This window comes from Mesoplodon bidens (genome assembly GCF_964165515.1).
Source record: "Mesoplodon bidens genome assembly, chromosome: 11".
Taxonomy (NCBI): domain Eukaryota; kingdom Metazoa; phylum Chordata; class Mammalia; order Artiodactyla; family Ziphiidae; genus Mesoplodon; species Mesoplodon bidens.
The window spans coordinates 99,743,378-99,757,544 of NC_138167.1; the positions used below are offsets into that span (position 1 = coordinate 99,743,378).

General features: G+C 35.0%; 1 protein-coding gene and 1 long non-coding RNA gene across 2 annotated transcripts in view; one reads left to right on the top strand and one right to left on the bottom strand.

Moving 5' to 3' along the window:
- LOC308624552 overlaps nucleotides 1-11,863 on the bottom strand; it is a 102,907-nt gene extending 91,044 nt beyond the window's left edge. The window contains exon 1 of the long non-coding RNA XR_014016980.1: nucleotides 11,793-11,863. This is a non-coding gene — a long non-coding RNA (uncharacterized lncRNA). The remainder of the gene's footprint in view (nucleotides 1-11,792) is intronic.
- NAP1L1 (nucleosome assembly protein 1 like 1) overlaps nucleotides 1-12,978 on the top strand; it is a 32,020-nt gene extending 19,042 nt beyond the window's left edge. Inside the window, exons 5-15 of the mRNA XM_081247866.1 lie at nucleotides 3,882-4,023; nucleotides 4,273-4,353; nucleotides 5,052-5,180; nucleotides 6,439-6,510; nucleotides 7,329-7,468; nucleotides 7,906-8,051; nucleotides 8,145-8,164; nucleotides 9,444-9,566; nucleotides 10,322-10,351; nucleotides 10,860-10,910; nucleotides 12,299-12,978. Of these exons, the coding sequence (XP_081103992.1) occupies nucleotides 3,882-4,023; nucleotides 4,273-4,353; nucleotides 5,052-5,180; nucleotides 6,439-6,510; nucleotides 7,329-7,468; nucleotides 7,906-8,051; nucleotides 8,145-8,164; nucleotides 9,444-9,566; nucleotides 10,322-10,351; nucleotides 10,860-10,910; nucleotides 12,299-12,334 (970 nt within the window). The 3' untranslated portion in view covers nucleotides 12,335-12,978. The remainder of the gene's footprint in view (nucleotides 1-3,881; nucleotides 4,024-4,272; nucleotides 4,354-5,051; nucleotides 5,181-6,438; nucleotides 6,511-7,328; nucleotides 7,469-7,905; nucleotides 8,052-8,144; nucleotides 8,165-9,443; nucleotides 9,567-10,321; nucleotides 10,352-10,859; nucleotides 10,911-12,298) is intronic.
- Nucleotides 12,979-14,167: the final 1,189 nt, after the last annotated feature.

The following is a 14,167-nucleotide window of genomic DNA, read 5'->3' on the forward strand; positions in this document are numbered from 1 at the left end:
TTTACTTTTTTGTTTTCTGGAACAACTTGTATAAGATAGGAATTCCTTGAACAGTTGGTAGAACTCTTCTAAAAATTGACTTGGGCCTTTGGGATTTGGGAACTAGAGGTCCTGGGGAATTTATCCTTTTTTTTTTTTTTCTTTATAACATACTAACTGACCTCTTCAATTTCTCTTGTGCCAATTGTGGAGTTTTATGTTCTTCTAAAACTGTATGCGTTTTATCTAGGTTTCAAATTGATTAATGTGTATAATTCATATTTTTAAAAATCTGATTTTTCCCTTTCATATTCTGTATTTTGTATCTGCGTTAGTTTTGCCAGTTGTCTCAATCTTAATGTTTTGATTTTCCATTTGCATATTTTTTGTTATTGCTTTTTTTTTCTGGCTTTAATGTTATTTCCTTATGTGGGTTTGCTCGATTCCCTTCCCTGCTTAGTTCATTTAATTAAAAAAAATTAATGTCTCTTTTACGGCCATAAAACTGTTTTTATAAATGTTATGTGAATAAGTATGAAAATTTATATGCCGATATCAGTAGCTTAGGCATATTAGTTGTATTGTTCAGGTTCTCTTTATTTTTGCGTATTGATTGACTGCTTGATCTAACAGTTTTGGGGATGAATGTATAAAAAATCTTCTTAATTTATCTTTCTCGTCCTATAATTCTGTCAGTTGTGGATTGTGTCATAGATTTTGTTTTGTCTGATACTAAGATAGCTGCTCCAGCTCTGTTCTGGTTTTTATTTAGCTGCTCCAGCTTTGTTTTGGTTTTTATTTATCTGGCGTGTCTTTTTCCATCCTTGTATCTTACTCTAGTATGATCGTTTTCCTCTGTATTAGTAGTTTCAAACTCTTTACATTTCTTAGAAGTGGTATTGTTTTTGGAGTTAATTGCTCTTCTCTTTTCTTATTATCTAATTTATGGTACTTTTTTCTCCTTTTCTGTTTTCCATTGAAAAGATCAAGTTGTCTTCTGCTGGTTTCAAAGTTAATGCATTTTGTTTTTTGTTATTATGGTAAAATGGATCATAACCTAATACCTCAGTTTATTTACCCCTATTGATCTGTTAAATTTACCAATAATATACTTCCTCTAGGCCTCTTTTTTTTTCTTTCAAGGCAACAGTAAAATTTATCAAGATATTTTTGATTCACCCATACGTTATATAGCATCTCCTGGGTTTTTTTTTTTTTTTTTACTTCCTCAAAATTATTTTTCAAAATTATTTTTCATGAATATAATATCTGTGGCATACTTCCTAAAGCCTCATATACCGTATACAGTTTTTATTTTGCCTTCATATCTGAAAATTTTAAGTTCAAAGTTCTTAAATATCTTAAAAATTCACTTCAGTTTTTCTTGTCTACAGTGTTCTCTTTGAAACCCGATATCCCTCTGATTCCTTTTCTTTTGTAGGTTGTTTGCTTTTTTCATTGGATATCTTTAGAATTTTCTTTTTTCTTTGGTAGTCATCAATCTCATTAACGTGTCTAGTGGTTCGAATAAGGGCTTTCACGTTTCTGTAACTGAGAAATTCATTACCCTCATTTCCTCAGATATCCACCTCCCTTCTCTTTTTCAGCTATTGTTTCATTTGGCACCAGTGCCTCCATGTCTCATAGCTTTTCTGTCTGTCTTTCCTGCTGCCTTTCTGAAGAGGTTTTAAACCTCATGGATTTTTTCTTCAGTTGAACATACCTTGTTTGTCCTATTTGTTGGTTATTTTAGTTAACTGTATTTTTCATACTTAATATTCCCACCTTGTATTAGCTTTCTTGGTCTTGTTTCAGAGTTAAGATCTATCTTTCTTCAACTCTTTAAATATATTTACATTCTTGTTTAAATCCTTTGTTTAATAATGCTTCAGATGCTAAATATTTCATTCTTTCATAGTACTCTTCAAGTGTCTAGTTATTTTGGCCTTATAGCTCCAGCACACTGGGTGATACCAGTTACTCTAGTAATGAGTGTTGAGGGAGGAATGAAGATTAGACTTCTGTCTGTGACAGCCTCATGGAGAAAGAAAGAGAAAGGAGACTGGATGAGCCTAAGGAGAGCTCCAGTCACCTCAGACTCAGACTTGGCTGACAATTACAGGCAGTTTTCTTGGCTGCTTTGGGAGGAGCCAGTCTCCTTTGGTTGTGATCCATTGTTCCTGGATTGGAGCGGGTGGAAGAGTGAGTGCTTAGGGCTCTGAGCCAGTCCAGCTTCCATCAGCTCTTCATGTTATCCTAGGAGCAATGGCACTGGGCTCTGGGAAGGGTGAAGGGGACAGGCAGTGAGTGTCGAAGGCAAGTGTAGATAGAACTTGAAAGCTTTTCTGCAGAAAGCTTTCTTCCACCTTGTCCTCACTGCTGCCCACTCTGGTCACCACCACCCACCTACCCCCATCCCTGCCTTCCAAGTTGCAGCTCACTGTGTCTGTACCAGTTAAAGACAACCTTCAGTCTTACTCAGAAATTGCTCATGGTGTGATGGTGTGTGTGTGTGTGTGTGTGTGTGTGTGTGTGAGAGAGAGAGAGAGAGAGAGAGAGAAATAGTTGTTTGCTTCATGGTTCTAAAGTTTCCAGGGTTGATTTTTTTTTTTGAGTTGTAGAGTTGCAGGGAGGCTAGCTGACCAAGCTATTTCACCACCTTGACAACATTTTAGTTTTAATTGTAAGAAATAAAAGTTTGTATTTTAGGTTTTTGTTTTTGTTTGTTTGTTTTTACTTCTGATTACCTTAACTAAAGTGGTTAAGTAGAGAATTAATTTGCTTTACCCCAATCTGTGTATGGCAGGAAATTCTAACCTGGATTTTGGATCTGTTGTACAGATTCCCTGAACTTAATGGAACTTTTGAGGGTGAACATTTTTGGGGTGGTAGAGGGATTCATAATTTTAATCATTTTTCGAGGGGCTCGTAAACTAGGTGTGTAGAATCTTTAAAAAAATCTGTGCCCTATAGTGAATTGTATATGAATTGTATCTTAGAAAAGCTGTTATTTTAAAAAATCTACCTTCCCTCTTCATAAAATGTTACATACTTATTTAATGTAATTTCAAATTCCAAATTAAATACTGAGACTAAAAAGAAAACAATGGTGTAGGATTTACCATCCTTTTTCCAAAACACATATGCTCCCCTCTTTCCCCTAATAATTGATACAGGTGAGACATGCAGTTGACCCTTGAATAACACAGGAGTTCATCAGGAGTCATCCCCCTGTGTCTGCAATTCCTCCATCCATGGATTCAACCAAGCACAGACTGTGTAGTACTCTAGTATTTACTATTGAAAAATACCTGCATATAAGTGGACCCATGCAGTTCAAACTTGTGTTAAGTGTCAGCTTTACATATTTTATTTTATTTTATTAATTAATTTATTTAATTTGGCCGTGCTACGCTACTTGTGGGATTTTAGTTCTCTGACCAGGGATTGGAGCTGTGCCCCCTGTAGTGGGAGCTCGGAGTCCTAACAGCTGGCCCTCCAGGGAATTCCCTCAATTGTACGTGTTTTTAAAAACATACTTCCGGTTGTCATTGTTAGGATGGTTAGTCCGTGACTTTTTAAGTTTTAGACTGCAGTTTACACCGGACATGCCATCACTGAGCCCAGTGCTGAACTTGATTACAATGAAGGATTTAGGGTCGGTGACACGGTTTACAGTTTCTTATCAATTTACTGTACCTGGTTAAACTTCCTCTTTTGAAATGTTTTATGGGCAAGAGGTCTGTGTATTCACATCTCGAATTTTAATTACTTTGAATATACCTTTTGCTGCAAATAGGAAACCTGTTACTAACTTTCATGCTTCAATTTCAGTATGCTAAAAGAAGTGTTACTTGGGTTTTACTGTGATGCTGTGTAACTGGTGCTTTCTAACCTTTCAGCTTGCCTAGGGTAGTTAAAAGACGTGTGAATGCTCTCAAAAACCTTCAAGTTAAATGTGCACAGATAGAAGCCAAGTTCTATGAGGAAGTTCATGATCTTGAAAGAAAGTATGCTGTTCTCTATCAACCTCTATTTGATAAGGTAATGCTTTCTAATACTTTGTTTTTTTAATGTAAATTTCAAGAAGACAATAAAGCTCTGGAAATATAAACAAACTTTTGTTAGAACTGTCAGCAAAATGGTTATTAGAGGAATTTGGGACAACTATCAATAACAGCGATTCAAGTTGTATGAATTAATTAAATCTTTAAGCATTCTTAATGAGGGACATCTCGTTTTTAGCTTCGATGCCAGTGTTTTTATGCAAGTTTTTGTTTTTAATCATTTTAGCGATTTGAGATCATTAATGCCATTTATGAACCTACAGAAGAAGAATGTGAATGGAAACCAGATGAGGAAGATGAAGTTTCGGTCGGTATTAAATTTAATTTAGTGTGTTTTTATACCTTGGAAATAATTATCTTTATTGTGAGATGGATCCACTGTTAGCCCAGCTCCACCTGTACCCAAATTCACCTTTTCCTTGCATTTCTATAGCATTTAAAGTTTATAGATTCATATAAACTTTTCGTTTGAACTTCATGATGACATACAAAAGTGCAGATGGAGGTCTCTAAATGTCCTGCCCACAACTTACAGATGGTGGAGCTGTGATACAAGTCCAATGCTCTGTTACATGACCCTGTTTCTCCAGCACTGATGTTTTAACGTTGGTGATTAAGAGAATATATTTTGATTAAGAACACCAGTGGGTGAGGCAGTGGACAAGGTTTATATTTCTTTTGCTTTTCCTCTTCACTGTGCTTAAGTCTTATTTTTTTTCCTCTTCTCTCCCATGAAGCTGAAATTTTTTTCCTACAGCTCATGGTCTTAGTGGCTTTCTTTTTGGAAGGGGTATGGTAGTAGAAGTATTATGGAAGTAAGGTCTGGTATGGGTAACAGCAGTGTTTACACAATTAGACTAGAACTTCTTTGGCTAAATGTTAAAACTAGTCATTGAGGGTTTGTTGGGTTCTCTGCCACTGCATGTAAGTTAACGGGATGTCAAAAATTTTATCAAGATGACTAATCTGGGTATCCAGTAATGATGAATGCTGTCTTTTATTAAGGAGGAGCTAAAAGAAAAGGCCAAGATTGAAGATGAGAAAAAGGATGAAGAAAAAGAAGACCCCAAAGGAATTCCTGAATTTTGGCTGACCGTTTTTAAGAATGTTGACTTGCTCAGTGATATGGTTCAGGTAATTTTATTCATAAAAACACCAGTTTACCTCAAAGGGTAAACCTTTGAAGTTTAAATGGCTCTGATGACTAGTCTCTTTATTATTGATTTTTATAGAATGATTGCTTTCTTTTTTTTTTTTTTTTTTTTTTCTTTTTGGAGGGGGCCCATGCCGCGCCACGCGGCTTGTGGGATCTTAGTTCCGCGATCAGGGATCGAACCCAGGCCCTTGGTAGTGAAAGCGAGGAGTCCTAACCACTGGACCGCAAGGGAATTCCCATGATTGCTTTGTTTTGAAAGAGCTGTTATTGGTAGAAGGAAAATTGCAGCTTTGATTAATGTAATCAAATAAATTACAATTTGTTTTCAAAAATTAGATAATGAAATAGTCCCTTTGGTAATTGCTCATCTCACTGTATGATGCTTTCTAATATATCCCTGTGCCTTCTGTTTTTAGATGTGGAGTGTGGTGGTAGGATGGGGGAGTTTCAGTTGTCCTACCCCAGAGACCTTTTCAGTCTGAAACAACTATTCCAAGGCACATTTGCATTTTAAAAGAATACTGTAAAAATATTTGCCTATTTTAACAATTGTCATTTTCCCTGGGAAACTGACACAGATGTCACCTTCTCTGGGAAACTTTGCCTCTCCTAATCTGAATCATTTCTTGAGCCGCTATCATCTGCATTGTAGTACTTGTTACCTTGTATTGTGATTGTTGGACGTTAATGTCAAGAAAAAGAAACTGTCTCAGAACAATGACTGCTTACTGCATTTCTACTTTTAGCAAAGTAGAAAAGGAACAAGCAGCTGGAAAAGGCAGCAATTATGATTGGGGAAACTTTTTTTAAAAAATATTTTTGGCTGCACCACACGACATGTGTGGTATATGCATCTTTAGTTCCCTGACCAGGGATCGAACCCGTGCCCCCTCCAGTGGAAGCACAGAGTCTTAGCCACTGGACTGCCAGGGAAGTCCAGATCTGGAAACATTTTTAAAGCAAACATGAATTATTTAGACTTGGTTTTGAACTTTTCAGTCCATTCAGTCTATATAATGATGTAGTTCTCTATTTAGTCACCTTTTCTCAGCCAATGGTGATAGAAGGTAGAACTAAGTAAACTAGTATAAGGCATAAGATTAAATCTTTATGGTTCATAATCGTACATAAAACTGAACAATAAAATGTCTGTCAGTTAAGTGCTTATTGTCTAATAACAGAACACTAGTCTTAATGCCATTCAGATACTCATTTTAATTTTTTTTTAATTTGAAGGAACATGATGAACCTATTCTGAAGCACTTGAAAGATATTAAAGTGAAGTTCTCAGATGCTGGTCAGCCTATGGTAAAAGAATTTTGAAGTATTTTCAGTTTTGTAGCATTAGCTGTTTACAAGTAGATAAATGGAACTTTCTAAAGAAAGGTGACATTCAAGGGTTAGACATGGGAGTGGGAAGAAATTAAAACTGATACTTAATTGATGGTAGGAAATAAATGTTTGGACGTTGACAGTTGTGATGCAGTATTTATTCCTTTTCCTTCCTCTGTAAACTATTTTTGAAATATAGTCAATTTTTGATCCTAGATTTAAGATGTATATAAAAATAATAGCAAAGGAACATAAATAAGAAAATGCTTATTCTATATTAAAAGACATGTGTCTGGGAATTAAATAAAACAAAAATGTTAGAGGGCTCCCACTTCCCCATTATGAAAGATCAGCCAACGGCTTCTCTCCAAAACCATCAGTATTATGTAAAGCATGGGCAAAGGCTCTGTAGGCGATTAGTTCTTATATTACATGTGATAAGGTTGGGCTTTTTCTCTGTCAGGCTAGGTTCTAGTCTAAGGTTTAAAGCTCTCTCTGTGGAGATGGGGGTGGTGGGGGGTTGGTCAGTTTATTCAGCTGTACCTAACCTATGTCATAAACATGTTACTAAATGGTAATGTTAGCTGAACTAAGTTTTATTCAGTTTATTTTGTGCCACATTTTGCTTTTAAGATACCTCGGGATTTATCTGACCCTTTCTTTCCCAGAGTAGGACTTTGTCACTTAAGGTTTTATATGTTTATAAAAATCATAGATTAAGTTTTATTTACTGAAGCATTGAGATTTATCATGTAGGAATTTAATTACTTTTTATGCTTTTTCTTTTTTTTAAGAGTTTTGTCTTAGAATTTCACTTTGAACCCAATGAATATTTCACAAATGAAGTGTTGACAAAGACATATAGAATGAGGTCAGAACCCGATGATTCTGATCCTTTTTCTTTTGATGGACCAGAAATTATGGGTTGTACAGGGTAAGTTTAATTTTATTACTTTAACAGAATGTTATATCTGTTTTTGCTTTACTTATGATTTGTGATATTTGGTATTTTCTGTGTGTCTGCTTAGTACGTACATACATATTTATCTCCAAACATTTCAGTAAAATGTTTTCTGAGAACGGCTTATTCATTTTCCTAGACTTCTCCATAGACTATTACAGATATTTTTCCAAAGGAGTGTACATTTAAATTTATTATATTGTGAGTTTGTGGTAATTGTAAATATATTTATTGAAAAAGTTTGTTTAGAAATAAAAATTTTCTCTTTGTACTGCTACAAAAGGCAGCACAAATTTCCCCTCTAAATTTGAAATTAAATAGACCATTTAATTAGAAAAATCTCAGCTTTCCTAGCAATTGAAAGTAATGTGTTAATTGTGATAGACCATCTCTCCCCTTTGTTTTGGAAGGTGCCAGATAGATTGGAAAAAAGGGAAGAATGTCACTTTGAAAACCATTAAGAAGAAGCAGAAACACAAGGGACGTGGGACAGTTCGTACTGTGACCAAAACAGTTTCTAATGACTCTTTCTTTAATTTTTTTGCCCCTCCTGAAGGTAAATAGTGTTTTACTTTGGGTATTTATGGTTGTTTTATTGTAAGCTTTGTTTACTTTTTATTCATTTGAATTTCTTTTCTCAATTTTGCAGTTCCTGAGAGTGGAGATCTGGTAAGCTGAATTGTTATTTATTTGTTGAATTGTTTACTAAGTATGAAATTAAAGGACTGGTTCTTAAATGTAGGGAGTAGGATAGTTGCTACTAGTATTTTGTTCTGAGGCTTGCAGTGCATAGAGGAAGACCTTTACGCATGTGAAAAATTACTCCATTTAAAATGCTTTTGGTGCCTCTACTGAGAAATGGTGAAAGGCTAAAGATAGTCCTTTCTTCTGAGACTTGCAAATACTGCTGTGAGGGATTCAAGTTTTCAAGACTAGTTTTCTTCCTTATTGAAAATAGAATGTATTAAATCATTTATACTATTTACTAAACACTAACCACATTGTACTTAGAGTTCTGTGTGTGGTTCTTATTCCGGTGGAAATTTGGTTTTATATATGTGGTCATATAGCCGAAAACTGTGAAATGTGCCTAGCACACAGCCAGGAATGAGGAACAGCCTTAAAGAAATCTACACAGGCAAGGTAGGCTAGGTCTGTTTTGAATTTGGCTTAAGTCTGTTACAAAATACTGATGGTAGCAAAACAGTCTTGAGTTATGGATAGAACACCTCTGCCTGTGATGAGAATTCTTTCCTTCAGAGTTTTCCCCCATGACCCTTCGGTGTTTTATTGTTGTTGTTGTTAGAGTGGATTATGTTAGTGAGTCAAAATAAACATTCAGGAATTCACAGAATAGTTAGTGTTTAGTATCACAGAACTAGAACTTTAGTATCATGGAATGATTTTAATTTTGAATAATAACAACAGCATTTCTGTGCTGTACTTTGCCATTAAGTAGAAATCTTAGATTGACTTAGTCTTTATCAAGTAGGACGACATCTCATTTGGCATTACACAGACGCTTGGATACTGTCTTTTAGGAAGTGTGAAATGATCTTCTCTGGTCTTACGTGCCATATACATAATGTTATTTAGAAAAGCCTGAGATTCTTTCTTAACTGTTATTCCGGTTGGTGTTTTCAGTAATTAATATTTTAAAAAGAAAGTTGTAGTCATATGGCAAAGTTGCTTTTGTAACTATTAAGCTAGAGAAAACTTAAGCAATAACCAGTATGTATACTGGCCTGCTAACTTATTTTCTTTTTATTAAAAACCTGTAAACCTAGGGCATATGTAGAGACTATTTAATCATGCACATGTAAGATAATTTTAGAAGTTTAAAGTTAAAAGTGAAGTTGAGAATTTCTGCATATGATTTAAATCCAAGTCTCGCATATGCCAAATTAAATAAGTTATTAAATTCTGTGCTTTTATTTTTCTTTAACAGGATGATGATGCTGAAGCTATCCTTGCTGCGGACTTTGAAATTGGTCACTTTTTACGTGAGCGCATAATCCCAAGATCAGTGTTATACTTTACTGGAGAAGCTATTGAAGATGATGATGATGATGTGAGTGAATTTGAATCCAGCAGTGAAATCGTTTGGTGAGGGTGTGATAGAATCAGTGAGACGTTTAATGAATAGATGCAATTGTTAAAAAACAATACAGAATAATTCAAAATTAGGCTGATTACTTATGTCCTTTTAGATAACTTCCTTGAATTAAGTAGATCCTTTTAGGATCTTTGGGTTCATTTATTGTAGTTTTTATTTTCCTGCTATTAGGAAGGCTACTTTCTCTGAAGTAGTAAAACTTTACTATGTTGGGTTAGTGTTGTAAATCCATTACACATCTTTGACCAAACAAAACGTAACGTTGTACATTTTCTACTACTGATAAAAATCTTTATTAGGAAGCATGGAGTTTTTATCCATAGGAATATTAAGTAACAATTAAGGTAAAATTAGGCTGCTCTCAAATATTTTGTATATCTTTCTTGTTAAATGGCAATCATTCATATAGCCTTTAGGTCCTTTTTGTACAGGCAAGTAATATTTACAGTCATAGTTATCTGATCCTACTTCATCCATGATTGTACTGTGTTCTTTATTTTAATTTTTTAAAGTGTCAGGTTTAGATAATGGCACTGAGCTGGGTGATTGCTGAAGCTATTGTCCTTGTTTTAATTTATAATCAGTCACGGTAGGGAATGTATTTTTTCCGCTCTTTAGATATTAGGGGATACAATGGTGGATATTAACTAAATGCTACTTTCAGATGTTTGTTAGCGTCATTCAAATGTCTCCTTTTTTCCCTTTTTTAGTATGATGAAGAAGGTGAAGAAGCGGATGAGGTAATGTTTACCAAATGAGCAAATAATTCTGTTTAACACATTGAGAAGCAAATTGAGTGACTTATGTATTCCTTTGCTATAAATCATTACTCTGTGATACGGGATAAAAACGTTTTTGGAAAAAAATATGGTTTTAGAATTCTACAGCCAAACAATGTATGTATGAGGTTTCAATAAATAAATTGCAAAACTCAGAACATTTTTTTTATTTCAAATAATTCTGTTCTGCTGCAGGGTTATCAGCTCTTTGAAGAAGTCAAAAGCTGCAGCAAACTTTTCCAACGTTGGCTGCAGTAAACCTTGTCAATAAAACCTGTCTGGATCTCAAGTTGTGTTGGGGAATCTTTCATATTAGAAGCTTTCAAATTAAATTGCATTGTCACCAAACTCTGTAATCATGAAACTCTGTTGACTTGTAGAGTAACTTGTATTGCATTCTCCCTACCTTATGAGCCGTTTCTCCCTCTTACGTACCTGCTTCATGGATGCGTTTTGAACTTTGATATAGGAAGGGGAAGAGGAAGGCGACGAGGACAACGATCCAGACTGTGACCCAAAGGTGAGCAGATCACTGCTGCTGTCGGTTAACTTGAAGGCAGGGTAGGTACGAGGTCGTGGTTCTGAATGGAAAGTGTACTTTAGTCTATTAAGGTCTTGAATAAACCGCTCCCCACTGGCATTTCAATAGTGCACGTAATTTCAATGCACCTTTCCTAAGAAACGTATATTCTTGGTTCTGACCTTCATTTTTCCTAGTTTCAGGCGAAATAATCCTGGGTTCTATTTTAATGGCACGTTATCTTGGGCATTTAAAAAAATTTTTTTTAGAAGCACTTAACATTACTTATGGTTGCTTGTATTCTTTAGGTGGTTTTCTCCCCAAAGGAAAGCTTATAAACATAGGTCAGTTTTTAAATCATCTGAATGCAGGAGTGCACAGGAGTGGGGGAGCAATACTCTTAGGTCCTCCCAGTCATCTCTTTGCTCCATACCTGAGAGTCCCAGTTTCTTATTCCTGGGAAGTTGTCCTATGGACTTTATCTCCCACAGAATGCTTAGTATGTTATCAGAGTTCATTTGGAACTTCTGGTTTCTCTTTAATGTATTTATTCATTTGCTTATGCTGTAAAAATACCCAGAAGATACTTGAACCTAGTGAGCAGGTAACAGAGGGTAGTTAAAAAAATCAAATACTCTAATAGGTATGAATTGGTGTTAACGGCTAAGTATAAATGGAATTAGTATTTTAGAATAACTGGTCTATTAAAAGGCAAAAATAATTGGTAATATGACTTAACAAATTGCTTGGCTATTTTAAGATGATAGCTTAATGTGTTCACTTTATGGAGTTCATTCTACGATGTAAAATTGGGGCTTTTATTTTTTAGCATTTTTGTGACATGGTAATTTTTTTTTTTTTTTTTTTTTTTTGCTTTATAACAAATTTAATCAGTTACACATATACATATGTTCCCATATCCCCTCCCTTTTGCGTCTCCCTCCCACCCTCCCTATTGCGTCTCCCTCCCACCCTCCCTATCCCACCCCTCCAGGCGGTCACAAAGCACCGAGCTGATCTCCCTGTGCTCTGCGGCTGCTTCCCACTATCTATCTACCTTACGTTTGGTAGTGTATATATGTCCATGCCGCTCTTTCACTTTGTCACAGCTTACCCTTCTCCCTCCCCATATCCTCAAGTCCATTCTCTAGTAGGTCTGTGTCTTTATTCCTGTCTTACCCCTATGTTCTTCATGACATTTTTTTTTCTTAAATATGTGACTTGGTAATATTTGAATAAATAATTTGCCATCATTTATTTTTTAAAATTTGGCAGAAATTTTGACAGAACAGTGAGATAATATGATAATTAAGATAGTTAACTACTATTGAAAAATAAACTGAAGCAGGTAGAAAAACATAGATTGACTTGTTGTTTTCCTTTAACAGAAGGATCAAAACCCAGCAGAGTGCAAGCAGCAGTGAAGCAGGATGTATGTGGCCTTGAGGATAACCTGCACTGTAATAGCCTAAACACAACTATTATTTACTTACAGCCTTATGTTTTTGTATTTTCTTGGTAGACTTTTTTTTTTTTAAAGGAAAGGAACTGATATTTTAAAGACCAAATTTGTTCTACTTAGCATTTTAACTAGTTTTTCTGCCAGATACATTGAATGCACAAATTCTCTCACGCATGTTTGTTCATTGCTACATATTTGGTTCTTCCTGGAGTATTTTTATCTTGTAACTATTAGATTACAGTTATGAAAATGAACAGAACTGTGAAATGAACCAGATTTTTTGTCTTGCTAATTTTTTTCCTGAAGAACCAAAGTATTTTTTCAGCGGGTAGTTGAATGGGTTTAAGTTCGCTTGCACTAGCTGTGCCTTTCATTACTTTGTTACAGAAATACAGTGACTTATACTAAGACAATTCATCATTTAAAAAACAACACTTGTCAAGACAAGTATATGGTTAAGAATTTCCAGTAAGACCACACCTGATAACTTAGATTGTTAATGGATTTTTGTATTTCAGGTGACAGTTACTATAAAGAAATCTTGCTAACTAATAGTATGGTTATTGGTTACCACAGGGAGGTGAATAAAACCTAGTATTTTCAGAAGTTAAGTCTCATTATTTTTATTTTAACTGTACTTTTTAAATTTAACCTCCATTAACTAAGCATCTTTTCTTTGTGGTAGGGTCTACCTTCTGCTTCCCTGGAAAGGATGAATTTACATCATTTGACAAGCCTATTTCAAGTTTTTTGTTGTTTGTTTGCTCGTTTTTGTTTTTGCAGCCTAAAATAAAAATGTCAAATATAATTTTAGTTCTCCAGAGATAATGTCTTAATTTTGTACTAATTCAGGTAGAAGCAGAGGCCTAGCTTAAATTATGTACCCAGTTTACCGCATTATTGAAGAAAAGGGTGCCAACTTTGGAAGAGGTACTACATCTACTAATGAGAGAGTATTAAAATAGAAAACAAAATCTTAAATGATTTAATGTTTTTAATTGAAAGATTAAAAGGGTAAATTTTATTTCTTTTGGTCAGAACTAGATAAAAGGCCCCAAGCCTCTACAGTTAATTCCAATTCTTATTCCTTAAAGTATGAGTGTGTCATTTACCCACGCCTTTTGTTTTACTATGTATTAAAATGGGTAGTACTGTTTACTTAACTACCTCACAGATGTGTTAAGGCATATTAAGTTAAATTTTATGAAATGTTTCTCAGTCTCATCAAAAGCTCAAAAGTTTGGACCTATTTGTACCACAAATATATGATATTCAGCATTTTATTTATACCAAGGTCTGATAGTTAAACTGGAAAACAAAGATTAAGGACCTTTATTCTGGATCCAGTCAGGCAACCCTTGCACATATTTGTGTGGCTCCTATTTTAATAGAAGTGAATGGAAGCGCAACTGTGTGAAAAGGTCCAAGAATTTTTTTTCCAGCTCTTTTAATTATGACCATATTGTAGTAAATACTGCAGATACCATGGGACTAAAGTAGAAATAAGACCATTTTTAGAGGGGGGAAATGCCATTAAATGAGAGACTGTAGAGCCACGTTTAAAATACCTCAGGCTAATTACTGTTACTTTTGGGGATGAACTTTAAAGCTTTGACAGTGAGGGTGGACTAACTGGGTTGTAATTATAGGAAGGCCTTAGAGTTCCTGCTATATTAATAAACTTACATTGCGTTCCTTTTAGAGGTGACAGAGCTTCTGTTTTAAAACTTAGTCTGAAGGTCTTGGACGGTGAACACATTGTGTTCCTTGGACAGCACTGTCTGCTCCTCTCCTG